This window comes from Diadema antillarum, unplaced genomic scaffold (genome assembly GCF_040938485.1).
Source record: "Diadema antillarum isolate AM-2024a unplaced genomic scaffold, OU_Dant_1.0 seq00001553_RagTag, whole genome shotgun sequence".
Classification (NCBI taxonomy): Eukaryota; Metazoa; Echinodermata; class Echinoidea; order Diadematoida; family Diadematidae; genus Diadema; species Diadema antillarum.
In genome coordinates this window covers 1,009,091-1,032,921 of record NW_027272282.1, presented here as the reverse complement: position 1 = coordinate 1,032,921, position 23,831 = coordinate 1,009,091, and the positions used below count along the sequence as shown (strand labels likewise).

The 23,831-nt window shown below is 37.6% G+C and overlaps 1 protein-coding gene across 1 annotated transcript in view; it reads right to left on the bottom strand.

Moving 5' to 3' along the window:
• Window positions 1-5,747: 5,747 nt before the first annotated feature.
• LOC139710685 (uncharacterized) overlaps window positions 5,748-23,831 on the bottom strand; it is a 28,913-nt gene continuing 10,829 nt past the window's right edge. Inside the window, exon 8 of the mRNA XM_071622605.1 lies at window positions 5,748-6,119. Within this exon, the coding sequence (XP_071478706.1) occupies window positions 5,748-6,119 (372 nt within the window). The remainder of the gene's footprint in view (window positions 6,120-23,831) is intronic.

Below are 23,831 nucleotides of genomic sequence, written 5' to 3'. Positions count from 1 at the left end.
TCATGGATAATAATGCTGCTACAAGATTTCATACAGCAGTTCACATCTTGCCTTTAAACATCTTTCCCCTTACAAAAATGCATGATTTTTTGAGAGTCATTTTGGTTGGTATCTTTACAATCTCTCTTTCTGCAAGAAATACCCCAACCTTGATGTGGGAAGTTGAGCTCTGTTTTTGGATGCAATGCAAGATAATAAATCTCCATCACATTACCATGGAAACCACAATTATGGAAGATGAATGCATGAATATGACCACCAGAGCCTCCTTTTCCCTTCCGTCAGTTTTTTTTTTCCTTTCATTTGCCGCAAGACCAATCCCGCTGTGGGACATGATGATCCACATCCATGAGTTGCCTACACCACACCTTAAAGGGTAGAATTGCAGTTTGTGAAAGTTTAAAATCTGTAACCAAGAGCCATTAACTCTGACTTAATGACATTAATGCACGTATCATCCATCATAACCGTCTACCAAGATTTAGCAAGATGGACTTTATCAAGGATTTTCGATATTTTTGCAGGTAGGGTCAATGAACTTGGGAGTTCAAGCTGCGCATTTTTTTAAAGGTTTTCATACGCGAGGGTGTTCTGCGAAGGTTCTGCTAGGGTGAGGCGTGCCGGGCAACTGGAAGTTGATGATGTAACAAAAGGCTTCTATATTGGGAAATAGGGCGACTTTCAGCATGCATACGTATGGGTGGAAATCAGTGATCTCTATGGAAGAGCAAGATCATCATTGGAAAGTAGCTGCTTGGCAGAGGTCTGTGCTCTCAGAGTGCTTCTCTAGTTATTATTATTATTATTATTATTATTATTATTATTATTATTATTATTATTATTATCATTATTATTATTATTATTATTATTATTATTATTATTATTATCATCATTATTATTATTATTATTATTATCATTATTATTATTATTATCATTACTACTATCATTAAAAGTAGCAGTAGTAGTAGTAGTAGTGGTAGTATCATCATTATCATTATCATTGTCAATATCATCATCGTCATTTCCTCATTATCACTTCTCTTTTGCTTCTTCAGATCAACCCCAAGTGAAATTTAAAATGCAGCATTGTCCTCTCTGCGGTCTCTAGGGGAAAGTGTTCTGGGTAATCTTTCACTTAAATGAATTTAACAGAGAATTACTATTACTTGATATCTTCGGCTCCAGAATACTCAACTTGACGACCTGTCAGATTTCATTCGAGGAACAACCCATCATCTTTGCAGAGAGAAATTCTCATATTCAGGCCAGTGTCTTGTTTTAAAATGAAGTGTTAATGATTGAAGTGTCTTCAGGTTAGAATTACAGGCCATGTGGTAAACATATTGCAGTGATCTATTCTCGACGCTCATTGTACATTTACTCAATGCATCATACTATTTCATCTTCAAGCCACTTAAAGATGCTTTATGCTTTAAAGGAAGAACTTCTTGTAGTGTCGGTGTGCCTGCTAAAATTGAAGATTTTTGCTCTAAAACGGACACATATGCATAAGAAATGTGTGAAATTACACTCTGGTAACATGATTCCAGTTGGGTAACGAGGAAAATGTTAAACATTAGTTATGTTGTAAAAAGGTACAAATGGGTCAGTAGTATTGCAATCTCAGAGCATATGCAATCACGGTTGCTTGGTGATTCTTTTTTTTTTTTTTTAATCGATTACAAATCTGGCCATAGCAGCATCCATTGATGTTCCATACGGTATATGCAGAAGGTATTTCAATTCACAAAAGTTTGTATGATTTGTATAAATGTTGCTGTGGAAATACATTTCTCTCTCACAAAAAGTTGTCGAGCAAAATTAAGCATTTATACATTGATCATTTGTGCTGAGTATTCTCTTTTTTTTTTTCTTTGAAAAATTAGTAAACTGGTAAATTTCCATGTAACATTCCTCCTAACATCTTCACTGGCAACCATCTTTTAGGTCAATTGCTAATCAATTGCAAATAAATTGCAAATTTGCATGGACCCCTAAATCAATCGCTAAGTTGCAATTGATTTGCAATCAATTGTGAGACTTGCAATTGATTCTGGGGGATTTGGAATTGATTGCATCTTCCTTGCAACAGAATTGATCATAACTTGCAATTGATTTGAATATAAATTTGCAATAAAAGATTTGGGGATTTGTAATTGATTACAACTTTCTTGCCATGTCCCCTAAGTGTTTTAGAGAGAGTATTCCCACATGCTTATGATATTTACTGTTCTATTTCACAATGTACTAAAATATTTCCTGTTCGATTTGCCAGCTTTTTCAGTAAGTGTTCATATTCAGCTAGTTAACCCATGCATACGAACAAAACAAAAGTTCTATGCATGCCTTGATACAAAGGAGACAGTTTAGTTTATAGTATCTATGTTTAATTGGTTAATTATTGCATAGATTTAAAACAAGATACTGCTATGTCTTTTGGCAAAGAAACAAAGTAAGTTGATTCAATCATGATTAATAACAACCTATATGTAATAAAACACAATTATTGTATTAGTACTGACAGGATTGTAATTTTTCAAATTGATTAAATTCATGTATTATGTAGGGCAAGTTGTCAATCAGAATAGTAATTTGATGTAATGTCAGTAAACATATAGGCCCGAATTCACGAAGGTGGTACAAATGAAACCATGGATTAAACCATGGACAAAAACCATGGAGCGCCAAGTGTCGCATGGAATATTTCGTTACGAAATCAATCATTTCGTCCATGAAATGATTATTTTGTAACGAAATGACAACATTTTGTAACTAAATGAACATTTCGTTCACGTAAAAATGATTTCGTTAACAAAATGGTCTTTTTGTCGACGAGATGACCAATTTCGTAATGAAATATTCCATGTGACACTTGGCGTTCCATGGTTTTTGTACATGATTTAAACCATGGTTTCATTTGTACCACCTTCGTGAATTCGGGCCTTTAAGTTTAGGCAGTCACACAAATGCTGAATAATGACAAGTGAACATATTTTGTTTTATTTCATCATTGTAAAGTTTTAATCAAGGTGGCAAGGAGTGTAGTATTGTAATACCAGGACTAATGGCTTTCCATACTTTGATTTTTGATTTGATTTGATTTCTGCCTTTTTCCAAATCACACATAACAAAAGAAAACACATATTTAGAAATTAATATTACATGACACACAAGTAAGCATATTGTCTTACAAATTAATTCAAAGTACATAATATACACACACACTATGAACATGACAGTATTCAATGTATAAGACATGTAGCATATCATTCACAAAAAAATGTTTAGAGGCGATTCGTTGAATCAACAGTTGTAGATTATGTAAATAATAATAGATTATTCATTCAGAGTATATCATGGCGTTCCAATAAATGAATTTCAGATAAAAAATACAACAGAGGGGGATTTGAATAAATTTATTTTTAGAATTAAACATTTTTGGTTATATTAATCAGAAAAGCAGGAGACCGCGATCATAAGCAGCAGCTTGACATGGATTGAGGCCTCAGGGTAAAATTCGAGACTTAAAATCGATTTTATACATATCAGTATGACAGACGTGTCTACAAAATAGAATCAATAGTCAAATCCAAAATATCATAATTTAATAAGTCAAAAATAAAAGGAAAATTCAAAATAGTTGTCATTTATTTGTCATCAATAGGCATTCTTTAGTATGATACTGTGCTACCAGCTTACAATGCACAGGTAACATTATGATGAGATGTATGAAATGCAATACACAAGAAAAATTCACCATGAGTACCATTTAAGAGAACAAACTGTGTCAAGTTATCGTTTGGTTATCGAATCAAAACAGTGGATCAAAACACCACACCCTCGAGCAAAAGAAGTCTAATGATGAGAATAAAAAGGAAGTCGTGCAATCCACATCCAACACACTGACACGACACTCTCATCTCATAGCAGATCATAGCACAGAAGGCACTGACACAGATGTTAAAGTTGCTGTGGATGAGTTTCTCAAATATTGCTCATCACGGTACAAGCTGAAGCGCAGTGTGTACGGATTAAGGAATATCTGCCGAACAAGGTTCACCAGTTGCAACGTGATTTGAAAATGCAGCTTGAAACAGGTGTGACATGCAGAATGCATAACAAGCAGTACCAATATATGCTCCGCAAACGGGCTCTCTCGAAGAGTAATAAATATGGTTTAAATGAGGTCCTCGTAAGCTGCTGAGATCTAGAACGAGCAATTATTCTCCTAGTCTTAAAAAGGAAAACAAACAAACAAACAAACAAACACACACATGCTAACAAAACACACACAAATAGAAACCCATATTAAGGAAGGTCTGTGAATTCTGGATGTGTTCTCGCATTCAAACCACAACTCCTTGATACTGGAATGATTAATTTCACCCTGGGAGTGTGAGCGGGGAAAAGCTGGCGTTTACCGCACGTTTCTGCTGATGGCACAGTAGCAGTAGAGCACTGAATAACTTGGACTCGTGATCTCTCCAGGCTTGATCTGACTTGGTGTCCCCCTTCTCTCCCCCTCCCCCCACCTCTCCCTCCCCCCTCCCCCCAACTTACAGGTAGATTACCATTCACCAAAATGCTCCAAAAACATTTCTCACACAATGCAATGCCTTAAAGGTGCATTTGAACAAACATCTTTTACAAATTGTTCACACCTAAAAACAATACATGTGCCCACAAGTGCAACATTCGTGATCTTATCATATCAATGTGGTCACAATTTGACATTTTACAAGATAACATACATTACTCTCTACAAACCACTGTCAGTATATTACTAACAGAAATAGCCACATGCTGTGCAAAGCTTTATGTAACTGACATATGATTATATTACAACATACAATACACTTACACAGCCTGCTGACATATATATACATATGTCTCATCATGAGTGACATTGGGTGATTGACAAAATCAAAAGATTATTTCAGAAATACTCCACTTCATTGATGAGAAATTCATATGTAACTCCTGATGAAATTAATAGTCTCATGCTCTTTTTAAATATTTCTGATGAATAAATGTCTTCCTTGAACAGATTAGATAGAAAATGTGAGACCGTTACCTTTAAAGTCACAAGAAATGCACTGAATGTTGACTCCAAGGAGGAAATGAAGGGAAAATGCCAAATGTTTCTCATTGCAATTCTAGCGAGGTCCATTGATCTTTCCTTGCACATTCATCATTCTACACTGATTATCATCTAATATGACATATCTCGATGATTACTTTTCATCTTTTTTCAAAAGCCTGAGAAAGGTAGTAAGGAAAAACAACAACAAACCAGTCTGTATGACAAGACTATCAAACTCTGTTTGTTATGTAATGAACAGCCGACACCCCCTGTCCTATCGACTCAGTGATTCGGCACTGCGCCGAGATCAAAGCCAACGCCGGCGTCGCAGCCCAGAGCATTAAAATGCTATTCGCAGGTTCCACAACATGCCACATTTAGCTAAATAGCACTGTGTTCCGCTCCTGCCTTTACCCTCTTCCGATGATTGAATATACGAGCCCTGTAATAACATTCTGGCGTGCGAACAATGAGAAAAAATCCCCCCACCTCACTAAATTCCTTTTGCAAATGAAGAGGAGGGGACACTTACTGTCTCATGTATAATTGATCCCTTCATTTTTGCGTTGCTACGAAAAGGAATCTCCGAAGAGCTCTCGCCGCCTTGAATGATTCAGGGTGCACCTCGTTAGCGGCACAGCCTTGATGTCAAGTGTAAGTGATGCTACCAGTCCCGTTCTCCAACATCTTCGTCATCGAGCTCTGCCCGGTGAAACACGGCGGCGGGGTACAGAAGGGCCATGATGGCAATCTGCGCCAGGCGTAGCACGCCGATGGTCCTCAGGGGCCCGTCGGTCAGCGCCTCGTCCAGTCGGGCCGGGAGAAGGGCGCGGTATGGGGTGCGCCCCCCTGAGAAAGCCATGGTGCGGGTGACGAGCTGAGTGTAGACGAAGATCAGGCCCAATTTGGTGGGTAAAGACACCCCATCCTGGGTCCCCAGGCACGCCAGGCACCAGGCATCGTTGATCTCAACCTCCACCAGGTCATCCTCTTCCTCGATGAGGTCCTCCGCATCATCCTCAGCAAACAACATCCTCTGGAAGTGAGAAAACACGTCAATGATTCAGGACTGCGGTGTGAAGTCGGGCCGGTTAGTGACTTCAGTAATCTCTTTGTGATGAGCGACAGACAAGACCTCGGAGGATCGGCCGCTTCACGGCTCAAAGCCAAAGAGCCGAGATTTATTTTCCCCCGCCACCTCCTCCATCAAACCCACCGGCGATTCCCAGTTTGATGCATGTATTTATGGAGGAAAGGTTGCACCTTATACTTAAACAAACTTAATGAAATAATCATATATCTTAAATTCTTAAGTGCTTTCTATGCAACAGTTGAAATCCGGGGATATGGGGCAGTTCACTGACAAAGAAAAAGTGTTAAAGTGTGAGGCGGGGTGGGGGGGGGGGGGGGAGAGGAGGAAGAGAGAGAAAGAGAGAGCACATGATTTCAGGAGATCAAAAGCTCACATATCTATCAGCAAACATCAATCTACAATATTCTATGATAATGTTTCTAAGACTACTAACAAAATTCTAAGACAGACATGCCTTCATGATGATCTCAAGATGATGGCCTAAAATGACTTTCACATACTTGCAAAATATCCAGATGAATTAGAAATGTCTAACTGCAGGAGTGATTGCACTTGTCAGGATGACTATCACAAATTTTCTGCTAATAGAATTTAGAACGATATCCTTCTTCAATTTGAGATAACACTGACTTGCTGAGTTAACCAGAAATGGTAGATTAAAGGGGATGGCTAGTAACTGATCAGTTGATTAACTGATTGCTGTGTGAAAATTATTTGCTTCAGAACAGTCTCATATTCAAGTAATGTGCAGTTTAATGCCCCGTCACTGTACAGGTATGCTAACCTGGAAACATTAACCTGCACATTGCTTGAGTATGAGACCATTCTGAAGCAAATAATTTTCACACAACAACAGATATATAATGTACTCTTAAATGAATCCCACAAGGATTGGAACAATCATTCCCCAGCATTCAAACTGATTCCCACTGATCAGTTACTAGCCATTCCCTTTAATTTGACAACATGAAAGGAAATATCATCTGATAATGAGCCTTTCCTTTGCCATGAACTTTGTCTCAGTTTCCCAAAAGAGTGACAGGGATGCCATGTCCAAATAATACATTTCTTGATTTAACAGGCAAAAAGTGCAATTGTGCATCGCAATCTGATTGGCTTTAATCCTCTGGCCTGAATTCACGAAGGTGGTACAAATGAAACCATGGTTTAAACCCCGGAGAAAAACCATGGAGCGTCAAGTGTCGCATGGAATATTTCGTTAATGAAATCAGTCATTTCGTTGATGAAATGATTATTTTGTAACGAAGTGACAACATTTTGTAACTAAATGAACATTTCGTTAATGAAACGGTCACTTTGTCAACGAAATGACCAATTTCTTAACAAAATATCCGTGTGATACTTGGCTCTCCATGGTTTTTGTCCATGGTTTAAACCATGGTTTCATCTGTACCACCTTCGTGAATTCAGGCCTTTGTGTGCTTTGAGTACTGACTGACACAGGAAACCTGATGGCATTGTACACACCATTCAAAGTCTCCGGCAGAGAAAAGGTTAATAAACAAAGAGTAAAATCAAAGAAACAAGAATGGCTCAAGTTTCATCAAACTTTGACCTGAAGATGAAGGTAAAGAAGTTGTAAGATTGAACATGTCATGAAACAATGACATCTGGGGCATTTGCATTGGGGGAAAACAAACAAACAAACAAACAAACAAACAAACAAACAAACAAACAAACAAACAAACAAACAAAAACCAACCTAAGCTTTGCATAAAGTTCTTGAACAGTCAATATTAATATACAGTTGAAAGAGTTGATGATGTCATTACCACACAACTAGCCATATATTTTAATGTACACAAAATCTTGAAATTTCTAGTTTTTGTTCAAATGCAGTTACGCCCCAGCCTCAAATCCCAATATCTATAAATAATCATTACTTTTAAGTTACACAACCAGGAACAACAATGTTTCCATTTTTATAGCAAAGAAAGATGGAAATTTTTCCCTTTTTTTTTTTGGTGTGAACATGATCAATGGAAAAGGATAGGATGACGACATCATCAGGGTCTCACTCATTTGCATATTCATATCAATTGTTTGAGAAATGTTTTTCAAGAAAACCTCATCTTTAACATATCACATCTTCCCAATTTTTGATAAAATTTTACTGTTGTGTTTGTAAATTGTTTGTTTCTTTTGAAACCAAATTGACTCTGGTCCAGAACTGTCCTTTAACTCTGGAAAGAATAATGATTTCTTTGAATTGTGGAGTCATCAACAGGATGTAGTGGTGGAACATAAAACATTTGGGTGAGCTGCATTTCGTGACAGTGGGAATGTTGGCGTAACAAACAATTTTAATAGCTCTTTCTGTCTGAAAAGGGCTTTCACAGCAGGGGAAATAAACAATCACAATGGGCTACATATTGAACAAAGGGGTAAGATTTTAACGACATCAAACTACCTACACTCCGTTGAAAAGGGATCGTTCGGGTGTAGCGGCTATTGACCAGGAAAAGAGGGGAAATCCTTCCCCCTGCTTGAGATATCACACGCAAACATTGGAGGCTTTGGAATTACATCACCAGACATTTACTCCAGTGAGTCAGCTGATGGGGTTCTCTTTGAAGCCCACCCCAGGTCCCAGGCAATTGCTAAAACCATTTTAGCCACCTCCTCACCCAAACCACCCTGTTAGAAAGCATTCTGTTAGTTAGCAAGTTTACACAATTAGTCACAAATGACAGGCACAAGGAAACAACAGTCTATACAGCTAGCCTGCTACCTAACCAGCCTTTCCATCTATCTATCTATCAATCCACTTATTCATTCATTCATTGGTTCACCTAGCCCTCCATCCATCCATTTATCAAGCCCATCGAAACCCACGCTGTCTTTCCATACTTCCATCTATTTTCTATCCATGAATAGATTAATCCCGCCATACATTCATTTATCAGTCCATCTATCTATCTACCAATCTATTTATCCATTCATGAAGTCATCAATTTATTCATTCATCTATCCATTTTAGCTAATCCAGCAGCCATCCATCGGTCTATTTATCTAACCAATGTAATCCCATCTGTCAATCATCTTTCTAACTTTCCATCATTTTTCTATTTATTCAGTCATCCATTCATCAATTCAACTTCCGATTCATTCTTCCATCTGTAAATCTATTGGTAGATCAGTCCATATAGTCACTAACAAGACCCTCCATCCAGATATTCATACATTCAGCCATAAATTATTGACATGTACTACAAGTATACCATTCAAACAAAAAGATTCAATATACCTAATATATGATATTCTAAATTGTTGATATTACACCATTTCTTTTTCAATTTGTTTATGCTTATGTTTTGTGACTTAATGCATTAAAATATAGCCTTTATGCCATCATTTTGCATTTTTTTCAGTAAACTATTAATCAATCAATCAATCAATCAATCAATCAATCAATCAATCAATCAATCAATCAATCAATCAATCAATCAATCAACCAATCCATCTATCCATGCATTCATCCACCCTCCTCTTCATCTCTCCATCCACCCTTCCCTTCATCTCTCCATTCATCCTGTCATCCATCCACCCTTTTCTTCATCCATCCATCCTTTCTCCTTGTTGTCTATCCAGGGAATTTTCTGTGCCTGGCTGAAGGCATGCATCTCTCACTTTAAACACAACACATTGACATTCTCTCTCTAGAAATAAAAACTAACAACATCAAACACATCACAACATTCAGTTCAACATCAAAATGTACCAACAGCTGGAGAAATTTGTTCTCTTATGCACAAGATAACCGAATGATAGCCTGCAGGATGTAGTTCTCCATAGCAACCATTCCAACATCCATCAAAGTTTGTTCAAGCCCAAACCTCAATATCAAAATAAAATGTTGCAGGATTTAGCTCATGAATACGCCAAAGGGCTTGTCATATAGGAGCACTTTTTTCTTTGTTTCTTTGGTTTTTGCACATTCTTTTAATGTTTGAATGTTACAGGCATCTTTGCTACTTCTCAGGAGGAGGGAGGAATAATTAATGGACATGAAAATTGCATCGTCATCATGAATAAGCTGATACATCATGGATTGTCTGTAGGGCTTGTCACTTTGAGATCAATATGTTCTTTTCAGCAGATGACCCCCATCCTCTGGTTTGGCTATGACAGTCAGTACCTTAAAGGCAAGCACATCTTCCTTACAACATTGAATGCTAAGCAAGACTGTGTGTGAATCTTCATCACCTGATTGGTAGAAATGACATCCCCTCCCCCAACAACCCATTACTTATAGTCTTCCTTCCAGACTCTATGTCATACCATTTGTATACCATCTCTGACTACAGTGTGAGTAATGCAGACAGTACTCATCAGAAACAATAGAATTCAAAACAAAAAATCTAGCAACACAAATTTCAGTATGTCGGTCTGAGGAGAGTCTCCACAGTCATGTTTGAACCATTAACACATTCTATAGCAGGTGTGAATATGATGAATGACTAATGCTGCTCAGTTTCACTATGGACCTAGGGTCCATGGTTTCACAGTCTTTCATGAGGCAAAGAACAAGTCTCAAATGGAACCTCAAAGCATGGACCCTACCACAACGAGTCTGAAGTTGGAAATAATTTGTAAGGTGTCTCTTTCAAACCTAATGACTAGTTAGCCTTTAACTTCTTCCTCTTTCTGTATCCATCAAAAAAAATAAAAATATTAAACAGAAGTCATCAGGTTTGACTTGATTTTCATCAATTTCTTCAGCAGTCTTCCTGCTTCTCAGATAGGGGGAGTTGATGGAATATGAGAGTTTGTGCTGAAACAAATGCTGTGCCTAGATCAACATCCTGAATGTTTGCCGTTGCACCGTATCCATGCTTTAAAGCCACTATCCTAACGTCTGGCAAATATTGGCTTGCACCTTTTTAGACTCGCCAAAAAAAAAAAAAAAAAAAAACCACCGGGGCAAATATGAAACGTGGCTTTCATACTTTGGAAATATACATGAAGTTGATTCTACTCATGTCGTCTTTTAGGGAGGAAGGTTGTAGTTTCCATGGCGATCCTCGATATATCAGTTTTATATCATAGTTTTCCTGTGAAATATATATACAAGATGAATGATATCCTTCTACCCAGAGCTGAAACTGGCTGGGTTGATGAAGTGACATCTAGGCGACTGCTATAAACACAATATATATATTTTGCACATATGATATTTGCAAATCATTACTCATATGACAATTTTGCCAGTGGATATAAATACAATTACCTCAAAACCCCAGAGTGGGAATGAAAAATAAGTATTATCCCTCTTCCAGAAACAAAATTACTGATTCCCCACTGTGGAAAAAAACACTATATGTCATTTGTGCTCCAGGGGACAGCATTCTGACTTGATATTAGCTTGCAATTATCAGTTATCTCATGAAATGTTGAGAAAAAAAATTGCTGGTAAACCACCACAAAATATATATGTAGCATGCAGTATATCTCTCATAATTTGTCTGTCGTACTGTCAAGTTACAAACTCTTAATGCTTCCTTGAAAAGGACAGGTGGAGGGTCGCCAGTGATGCGCGAAGGGGCAAAGGTCAAACTAAGTCACTTCTGTCTCATCTGCAAAATTGACACTCCAGCATGGCATTTATGAAGGAACTGTCATTCTTTGCTGCAACCAACGCTAGTGGTGATTGGTCATCAGAGACGTGATGCACGGACGCTTGACCAATGATATAAGGAGGGGCATGTTGACCAACAAGGATGCAAATTTAACGTCAGTATTTACCAGACGGCAGGTAAACAGGCCATAAATTCCCAACAGCCTGAGTCATGAGGTGCTTTTTGTGAGCAAACTGGCTTAAGACTCCTTTTGTCAACAGTATAACACAGCCAAAGGAGGGGTGGTGTGGTGGTGGTGGTGGTGGTGGGGGGGGGGGGGTGGGCAGGGAGGGAACGAAGAAAAGCAACCAATGCAGGTTTGCATGATACAATCTTAAGGTCACGAAATTTGAAATTGAAAACTCTGCAAACACATTTGTGAAATAACATGACAAACTACATACATCTCTTGATTCATTAAAGGGTAGTCACACAGCATTCCGCAGAGACTATAAGGTTTATATGCTGGGTGTGTGTGTGTGTGTGTGTGTGTGTGTGTGTTTACGCACTAGGGGAATAAGGAGGGGGCTTTGTATGATAACTTCTATTAAGATGTTGCAATTTGATAATCATCTGAGTGTGAAAACTAACTTTGAAAGCCTTAAAACAAACAAAAAACTGTGTAGATTGACAGAGGCTAAACAATAATCTGAATGATTCACAGCATACATTGTAAATGTGAAAACTTTTAGCATACAGAATTACAAAGTTACAGCAATTTCTGACTACCTGCAAAAACATTCCTACTAATGAACCAACAAGAACCAAGTGGTTACTGGAAATTGATATGAAATGCATAAATTCTCCAGGGAAGCATCAAATTTTGGAGGTATTCAGTTAAAACATTCATGCAATGTGACTTTCTTTTCCCGGTAGATTTCTTTTATAAGTTGTGGACACTCCCAAAGTGATGTAGTTGAGTCTTGCATCCAGGACCTTTCACGCCTTACGCCTCTGCTCTAACCACATGTCCATTGCAACGCAACCGCCATTCAAGCTGGTCACATCATACTGCGTGCCAACTTTCAACAACTGCATGGTTTCCTAACCGGCACTTTAGAATGAGAACAAAGTACATAAATACAAGCAATTGCCTTTTACTCTATATACTCACTACTTTCAAAATGCCATTACCTCCCCCACCTACTCCAGAAGAATAAAAAAGAGTGACAAAAATAAACCTTGAAGTACAACAGTTTTGGACCATTCTTATTCAGTAGCAACTGGCAAAGGTAATTCTGTTAACTTGCAGTAATGCTAGGCAGTAGAAGTGAATTCACGATACTGCAGTTTCTAAAGTCCATTAGTTAACTACCTCTCTGTTTTATGGAGCATGTTTTCACAGGGAGCGGATGAGGTTAATGAATGCAGACACTGTGAAAAAATACCCTAATGTGTAATAGAAAGAGGGCTCACACAGTATGTGCTTAGCATGGGTTCAATGATAACTAGGTACACATATCTGAATAAACACAGAAATGAAAAAGAACTCCATAGAAATACTAATGGATTAATGAGAGGTGGTAGATGAGTTTATAGGCACGCAAGATGAAACATTCTCATAACAACATCTTTGGTACGCTGGTAAAAGAAAGCCTAGATACCATCTTAACCCATTTGAGGACGGGCTGATTTTGCTACAACATGCATTTCCCATAGATGCTTGCCCGAGTATACTCAGGACTCATCCTTAAAGGGTGTGTACAGTTCTGGTCGAGGTGTAGATTTAGCTTTTAACATTTTGCGAGATATTCAGAAACCACTCTATGAGATGTCAAAGAGCATGCAGTTCTAAGGAGTATCAAAAGTTTATTTGATAAAAATCGGTTTTGAAATGGTTGGGATATCCAAAAACAAGGTGAAACAAAGAGATCCTAATAACGTTGTGGCATGTCGCCTTTTATTATTAGCACTTTTTTTGGATATCTCAGCCATCTGAAAACCAATTTTCATCAAATAAACATTGAATCCCTCTTAAAATTACATGCTCTTTCATATTTCATAAGAGGCTTTTCATTATCTCACTTTGGAATGTTCAAAACATGAATCCCCACCTCAACCAGTACTGTACAGTCCCTTTAACAGCCTAAAAGAAGACACAAATTTCTAGAACATGAATTTTGCACAGGCTATCTTTGTTTTGTGATTAATAAAAATTTCCATGCACTCTGTACGATTATATGTCTTCTGAAAAAAAAGAGAGAATTCTGTATAGTAGCACAGTTTTGAACTAAAACAACATCAACATCAGCACCTAATCAGGTAATGAGATAAACAGAAAGATAATTAAATACATTTGTCAAGGTTGGTCTGTAAACACAAGGAGGAAATTAAACAGAAATGGTTCCATTGGTTGAGGAAATGACACAATAAGATTGTTAAATATGTTTGTCTTTGTTGGGACTGCGGCCGTCATGGTCTCTTTACTACGATTCTGAAAAAAAGGGCGATGCAAAACTTGCCTTCACAACACCAATTCCTCCGTCATTTCACAACCCATTTACTGGCTGTCTGTCCTTCCCTTACTACCACGTATCCTATACAACAATATTCACAAGTTAGTCATGAGTACCTTGTTGATGTTTCTCTTTTTTTCAGGGTTGGGTGGGGATGAGGAGGGTGTGTATCTAACTTTTGGTGTGTGTGTTTTTTTTTTTTTTTTGGGGGGGGGGGAACTGGTAGGCAACAATGTACTGGCTTTCCATCACAAAGGCACTGAGGAGGACTTTGCACTCATCGTGGATTTTGTTTTCTTTTCCCTGATTCTTGTTTAGTTCGGTATTGTTTCGTTGCTTTGTTTCGCTTCACGCCTGGCATGTCGCTCCTTGAGATTTCTCACACCCAGACAACGAACCCGGAGATGATCAGTACCATGCAAACTTATGCTGTTGTTGTTGTTTCTTTTTTTCATCCTGTCCCAAGGATGAGACCGGTAGGGTGAGTGAGCAATGTCTCAATGACCACACCCTAGCCACCCATCACCCTTTGTGCCCTTCTCTACTGAGAGGTGGCTTGGGACTGGCTTGGGGTAATGAAACGATGTGCTTCGAAGCAAACTTGTCATCATAAAGAGAGAAATGCACACCCAAGTGCACTGTGTAACGACTAAATTTAAACTTTTAAGGGGTTAGGCTTTTTCAATGTCTTCACTTCCCCTTTGCAAAGTCAGTTTCTGTTGATCAATGTACCTTTTCTGCATGTAGTCAAAACTGGGAAAATGATAATTCTTGATAAGAATAAATACATTGCTTTAAAAAAATGTAATATAGCTATACTACTAGTGAGGTATCTTGACAAATAAAAAGATAAAACATAGTGGCATTAAATAAATTCAATCATCAATCATCGCTTGATATGAAAATTAAGCCAGAGAGAACCATGATAAAGAATAGCAGAAAATGTAATTGTTTGATGTTTAAAATAATGTCTCCGGCACCCTTCGGGCAGAGGCATAAAAAAGAGGAAAATTTGAGTACATTTCCAATGGCATATTTAATCTCTAAATGACCAGTATTGAGGCTAAGCACTAATGGTCATCATATTTATACCCAGTACACCGTTGGCAGCCAGGAAATGCTGACAAAAGTAAAAGAGCTTGCTACAGGTCATTTATTCTGGTATATTCTATGGAGACAAATAGTCAGCTAGTACAAGCCTAATAACACAGATGACAATGCATGGCTCTACCTGCAAGAAGCCATGCTTTTGTGCTACCTGAAATTAGTGGGGTAAATCCAGTTTCACTCTCAATTTGCAACAGTCCGATACGTGGCAACAAGTAATGTTTGTTAAAGCGCAGGTTTCAGATTGGTATTGGTGGATGCTACTTTTGATAAACAGACCATTGAACTAATGTTTGCTCTTAAATATTAAGGTGAGGAGACCTTACCCCACATACTAATATCCCTGTAGGTATTTTTTCTTACTTTGGTGATGAGTGATGGTTTTTGAGGAACATGAGTATCACAATCAGTGGGCTACTCAGAATTCTATTAAGTAGCCTCAACCTTGTAACAGACAAACAAAAGGAGTGTATATACATGTGTGTGTATGTGTATGTGTATGTGTGTGTGCGAGGGTGTATGTGTTTTTCTACGCAAATTGTTTGAGAATAATATGCATACTATAGGAGGGGTGGAAAGTTGTAGTTTTTATAAAATACTTCATTCACATATGTTTGGTATAGGCCTTGACAGACGATATCATGTTCTGTATATTTTATTTCTGCATATCATATCTGAATATTTCTACATTTTGTGCATCTGAACAATCAAGTGGCATGTTCAAGTGTACCATACTCCTTGACATGAGATATCATGTTTTCTATTAATTTTGCATATCTAAACATTCAAGAGGAAGCTAGGTATGATAGCACTGGATGAAACTGAGATACTGTATATTATAAGCTGTTATTTTTGTGAGGGTTTAATTTTTGATTGAGGAGCTGTATAAGCTGTTATGTTCACGACGGTTTAATTTTCGTGAATTTCACAAATCACTGTTGGACCGCAAATTTTAACATACCGGTAATGCAAAATGTTGCACTTATAATAGCCTTGGTGTCAAATTGTGAAAACAACATCTCGCGAAATATGTCTGTGACCTCCTCACTCGCAAAAATATCTGTATGCGAAAATAGCTTATACAGTAAAACTAAAAAATGATGGGGAAGTGTGTATGTGTGAGGGTGTGTGTGTGTGTGTGCTTATGGTATGTCAATGTGCATCTCACAAAAGGTATAGTGTTTTTCCTGTATTATCACTGTCCTAACCGTATGGGAGGACTGTCTAGCTTTGCGGCAAACACAATTTCTGAACGTTGCAGGGTGATAAAGGCTATTGTCCCATCTCATAGCACTCACAGGTGTATTTTGTGCCTCTATTTTTCTGTTCTCTTTCCCTGACAAGTCCCTTTCTTTTGATTTCACACTATCCATTTCCTCATCGTATCCACGCAACAACACTGCCAAAAAGAATTTGAAAAGTCAGTAACACAGGCGTCCGCTCTTTTTGTGTGTAATAGCTCCTTGGTACTACGCAGAACCACAGCAAATGGGCCACAGTTCTACCCACCACAAAAAACAACAACAACAACAAAACAGACCCACAGCAGATCCTGTCCAGTTGAGAAAAATTTTGTGATTTTGATTCACCAGCCACGCAAGAATTTCATGTTGTAATGTGGTTAACTAGTACAGTGAATTTTAATCAGTTTCACTGGAAATACAAGATGCAGCACAAAATTCTACCATGTGCTACAATGGCAATTGCCCCTACAGGAAAAAGGATAATAAAAAAAAGAGAAAAGGGTTATCATTTACATAATCAGATGGTTTGATTGAAATAATCTTGTCGATGGCTAGGCACAGCCGACGAAAAAATGCAAAATGGCTTCAGACCTCACATTTGCCCCTTTAAATGATAAAAATAACCCCTCAAAACTCCTCCGTACAGAACTATTTGGAAAGGTGGAATTCAATTCCCACTCGCCGTACACGTCGTGTGGACAAAATTGTCAGTCAACTGAGGCGTGTTTGCGGAGGGCAAATATTATTCAGAAGGTATGAGGCAAGGCTGGGTGAACTCTGACCCACAAATTTATGAAACAGCACTCACAGTATTTCTCTACTCCATACAGCTCTCCACAGACAGACAATACAAAAAGATACAATTAATAACTATGATAGTAACTTAGCATATTGAGAGTAATTTTGATATTAATGACAATCACAATGAAAGTTATGCTGATAATGACAATGATAAAAAAATAATAGCAACAATAATCATAATCATGACAATAAAAACATCAGTGATAATACTAGTGACTACTATTGATGATACAAATTTTGTGTAACTGTAAAAGTGGATATTTTCGAGTGAGTAATATTTTTGTGCCCTGCCAATGGTGACTTTCGCATGTGTTTAATTCTGCGGAATTAAAGGACAAGTCCACCTTCATATACATAAGGATTGAGAGAATGCAGCAATATTAGTAGAACACATCAGTGAAAGTTTGAGGAAAATTGGACAATCCGTTCAAAAGTTACGAATATTTTAAGTATCTGCGCAGTCACTGCTGGAAGAGAAGACTACTACAGTGTATGATGTCACATGCGTACAACTATATAAGGAAAATAAAAAGAGAATTTCACAAAACTTTACTTTTTGAATAAAGTGCACAGTTCTTCGACTTGCTACTGACGTATGTTAAGCGTAATATTATTCCCCCTGCCTTCTGAAAGAGAGAAGTCGAGTGTTCTTTTGTTATGCTAGAAAAATGGAAATATGTTGAATTTTCTTTATTCTTTCTTTATATCGTTGTACTCATGTGACATCACAAGCTATAGTAGTCTTTTCATCCAGCCGTGTCTGAGTAGAAACTTCAAAAATGTGTAATTTTTTAACGGATTGTCCGATTTTGCTGAAACTCTCATTAATGTGTTCTACTAATATTGCTGCATTCATTCAACCCACATGTATGAAGGAGAACTTGTCCTTTAAGACATCCACTACTGGAATATATGGCAAGCATCAATATTTGTGAGCTCTTATTTCACGCTAGTTTCTGGCTGCATGATATGCGCAAACATTTCAACTACATGAAAATTTCCACTTTTAAAGTATTCCTTTACATGGAGCTCTTTCACAAATTTGTACCACAATGCTTTACAAAGGAAATGGTAGGAGAATGAATGAATAAAAAAGCTTTGATTCAATACAAAAAAATACACACTCTTATAAAGCATTACGTTTAATGGTTGTTTTATAGTATTCAAATCATGTGCATGTACATTAGTGAGAACAAAAGAGAGAGAGAGAGAGAAAAAAGAAGAACACCGAATGTTTTAACCCGTTGAGGACAGGCTGATTTTGCTACAACATGCATTTCCCATAGACCTCTGCTCGAATATACTCGGGACTCGTCCTCAATGGGTTAAATGAACATTTTGAGGTTAAAATGATAGCTCTGTGTTGCAATATAACATAGCATTTTTTTATATTTCCCTCTTCATCAAGTCCTGTGTTAACCCGCTGAGGACGAGTCTTGGGTATACTCGGGCAAGTGTCTATGGGAAATGCGTGTTGTAGCAAAATCAGCCCATCCTCAATGGGTTAAGATGAAATATAGCACAATGCAATGCCATACATTACAATACCATGAACTATATTACAATATATACTCTTACAGCATGCCAACACAACAGTACAATGATTGCTTACAAGTCCACATCCATCAACAAGAGAAAAAGACATGTGCGTTCAATGCTCTTGAATGGGCATTTCATGACTGAAATTTCAAATATTTAATTGGAGGCAAATGGGTCATTTTTCTTCATTTATCCTGCATGTCATGGAACATCTACCAATCCACCGATCCCAGCTTTATACCCCCTCAATGAACAGAATTTCCAAGTTGCCCGTGCCTGACATGACCTCTAGCTGGCGCTCTTCAACTCTACCACATTGCAGATCTTTGCCATAAATAATTCTCCATTTTCTATGCTTTCTTTTTGTGGTGGTGGTAGTGAATTTGCCTGTAACACCTTGAGGTTTCTTTAATGTTTGAAAACAGTTTGAAATGCTGCCAATCCTGGATGATTACATCCAAGACCTTGGAAGCACACTTCTAAGACAGTTTCATTCAAATTTCAGGGACTTCACTGAATATGTTTGGTTATCTATCTTGTGCCCAAGGCAAGAAGTGTGACTTTGTTTGATTTTTAATTTATTTGTTCTGTTTCTTTTTTTCTTTTTTTTGAGCTATGTAAAATATTTGGATAGATATTTGTTTGTCAAAACTTTCATCTTTCTCTACATTCTTTTGGTAATTTTCTTCTCTAAATATCACTGGTATACAACATATATATATATTTTGAATGATTGTGTAGGAACATTAAGATAGCACTATTTATTGAGATAATTTCTCAAAAACGCACATTAGCAACAATTAAATATCCCTAAATATATGATTTTATATGATGGGGTTGAAATGCGTACTCTTATTCAAAGTACACTTCTTCTCACCAACTAGCTTGGCAATATCACCAGCCTACAGTATCTCATGTAATCTCCTGTTGAAATGAAGCTGACATGTAATCTCGGATCTGTGTTGCCATTTTGAGGATTCTGTCTAAATATTTACCGATACTCGCACTCCCTTATCATTTGCCAGTACTGCTCAAGTAGATAAAAGATACTTTTCTTTCATTACCTCAGAACAAAATAACTTGATACTTGCTGGCAATCGCACGAAGTTCAATGTCTACAAATTAATCTTGCTGATTTTCCAGGATTTCTGGTGGATTTTCCGTAGCTTGACAAGACAACATGAGGCAGCTACTCCACTGTTTCACACTGTCTTAAGCCTGATAACACTTGAAAGAACACAAGTGAGGAAGAAAGAGAGATGGAGAACAGACTCGGTAGCCGTCGGCTCATCTGTTTCTCTTACGGGAAGATGCGTCTTTCCAGCGATCAGTTTCATTTTAATCTAGGAGAGGCGCTTCAACTTGAAGTGCACTTCTCTTTCTAATACAGGTAGGCTTGGGTTCCTGACTCAGACTGATGGATGTGTCGACAATTAGGACATTATGTTGGTTTTGTCGCTGTCACTTGAACAGATATATGTGTCTGAGGGAGGTGCGGGCACGTGGGTCGCTGGCAATTGATGTTGTCATGGCGATCAAAAACAATGTATGCATTGGTTACATTTTATGTATGTTTGTTTTGTAAATAATGTTTTTCTTTGCTCATTTTGCCACTAATATGTTTTTAGGCGTATGTGTGTGTGCGTGTGTGTGTGTAATGCTCTGATCATGGCAAAAGGTGGCTATATAGTTTGCTACAGGTGTTCTAACTCAATGTCCTTCTACAGCTAACCACTGCTTCACTCACTAATTTCTCCCCCTCCCCCACCCCCTCCCCTCCACCATCATCAACTAACAAAACTTCTCAGGTTGCTTATGGCATACATATATGATGTCAAAATCTAGCCTATTCTATATTTTTTTCATCACCTGTAACACCCCATCTCCCCCTTAAACAATCTGCCATCACGAAATTAAGCTCATACTTCATACACATCATGGCTAAATTCTGAATTTACAACTTGTCAATGACCACAGCAAAAGTGTGGTCTCGGCGAGAGTCCTGTTCGCACTGAGCTTAAAGGGAGAGGATCGAACATGATGAAGAAAACTACGCTGAATTGAGGCAGTGGTATCACGGAACTGGTTTAATGACAGTTTTGAAAAGGGCAAACAAATTATGGTTGCAAGCGGGTGACGATAGCTAGAGTACCAGTAAATCTTCTTTTAGGGCAGTCTGTACAATCTTGGAAACCTTTTCATAGTCATATCTCTATGATGTAGATTCTCAAGGACTTATCTAATACCTTTCACTTTGTTACACTGATAAAATGGAAGAAATTAAAACCAGAAGAACCATAATGTTAAATAGGTGATTGGGTTGCAAAATCTCCGACTTCATTTTTATTTTTATTTATTTTTTTTTTTTGGGGGGGGGGGTAAAATCAAGCATTTGATGTTTTAACTACTTCCTATCTAATTTTAAAAGATTGAGTGTTTTAAATTCATTATTTTTTAAAATGAATTATAGCACAATATCATTGAAAATTGTCCTACTGTTTTCAAATGCCCCAAATCATGTATGCTGGTATAAATACTTCACAGAAATTTAAAGAGAATAATGGTCTCTGATGGCTGGAAATCTGGTTTTCAGATATAAAATCAATACATCCATATGTCACTGGCAATACAGAGTCTGAATCATATCGAAAAATACCCAAATAAAAAACAAAAGCTGCATTTGGTCACTTTATCAGGGTTATGTGGCCACAGGCTACACGTATAAATCTTTCTTCTTCTTTTTTTATTTGTACAAGATGGATCAATTTTGTTTCTTTTTTTTTGTAGGGCATAACTTTCTCTCAGAATTTCTACATATATGACAAGTAGAGGGACATTATGTCCCTACATATCTTCTGACACAAAATGACTATTCAAAACTTGCACACACACACACACACTCACACACATGCAAAATAGAAAGGTTCAGAGTGTGGATAACATCAGGAACACCAAACCTGCAAACTCGTCCATGTATCAATGTTGATGGAGCACCCGTCAACACCAAGCAGGTTGCTTCCATTAAACATAAATGCTCGAGTCTCGGTGGTAGTTTATCATTTGCATTAGCCATCTCAAAGCGACGGTACATCATTTCTACCTTCTAATTTTTATTTAACCAGCTATACCACATGTGCTCATGAGCTGCAAAGCTTCCTTTTGTGTGTGTGCGTTTATGTGTGTGCATTTGTGTGCGCACGCAGGTGTGTTCAACCCTATGACATAAGAGATAACTTTAAACCTTCCACTTTTCCTTTCTTTTTGAACGTTACACTCCTAACCATCAAGAATCCAAAAGCATGATTGATTCGCCTAAAGATTTCACAAGTATGTATAAGAATGAAAAGTAACTCAAATTTTTAGTCTAATTCTCTGTTTTTTGGTCTGTAAGTGTGTAGATGTACGTGAGTACAATATGTATAAAAACCTGTGTATGTGCCATTCAAATGTCTAAACATAGCAGCAAAATAGAAAAATTTACATTTTTCTCAAATATTTTGGTACAGACAGAACTTACCCACATGGAAACACCTATAACCCATATCATATACCAATCAAGAACACGTCTGAAGAAAATTTTTCCGTGTGAGAAATATGAAAATCAGTGAATTATTGCATATAAACCAAATGGAAAACTGCTCAACACCTAGATCACACAGGGTTGCTAATATGTCCTACTCTCTAAACTTTTACAGTTCATAAATTTTGTGTGTCTGATTTTCTTCCCAAAATTTTCACCGCTCTCCTTCTCTGTATCTATGCTGTTTTGTTTTCTCACAAAGCAACATAATATCAGGACGGAATTTCCCTTTAAGTTCCTCACTCCAGGCAGTATGCCATAAAACATTAAGCCACATTCAATATCTTAAAACTGTGTCAATACTTAAAGGGGATTACGCAGGTTTGCGATCCAAATGAATGAGGCGGGGTTCACACTCAGCGGGTCTACAACCTCTTCTAAAATATCAAGGATTGGGGGCTGATGCTTAGGTAGCATTACACCCAAACAGCAGATAGGCCCACAGTTATGGGCCCTAATTTTTTTTAAAAAAAATGTGTGTGTGCCTATTGATCACATAAATTATACATACATGTTTGTGAATTTGTGCACATACGTTTTTTTAAGGTTCCTGACTTTGGTTCTTTACTGCTTAAAGACTTAGGTTGGAAACTGAGACAATTATCTGTAACAATTATTTTTTTCTTGTAAGCAAGATAACCTTGGATATGAATCAATTGTCTTATATAATTGAAATTAAGACACCAGAGGTACAATTAATTGTTTGTTTTGCCAAGAAAATCGTAGTAGATTCTTCGCGAGGCAAACGATTACTAGTACCCCTATTGTCTTAGAACTCACTGCGCGGTCAACATCTTCACAAATATTTGAAATTGTTTGATTTATTTTTGTTTTGTTTTTACTGCTGATGGTTCAGTGGAAAATTAGAGCTGTTTTTAGGAGTGTATGAGTGAAGGAGAGTGTGTGTATCTGTGTATGAGTATGTTGTAAGATCCCTCAATCAATGGATGACGATTGTTATTTCAAAATGTTAGCCTTGGGGTGATATGTGTCGCACCTTTCTGATGATGTGTAGTCTGCCTTTGAAATTGTAAATTAGGGAAGCTTGAAGAAAAAAAAAACCCCAACCACCATCACTAAACCTGTCATGCTGCCGTCATTGTGGATTAATGAGATAGCCGCTCATATCGTTACGAGTGGCCGGCCGCAATTAATGGCGACAAATATGGAATTCGCGTGACGGCGGGAAAGGGCGCCGGACAGAAAGCGAGATCGGGGAACAGAAACCGACGCTGACAGGCTCAATGGCTTTCACTATGGATGGGCCAATAAACCACCGTACGATCATG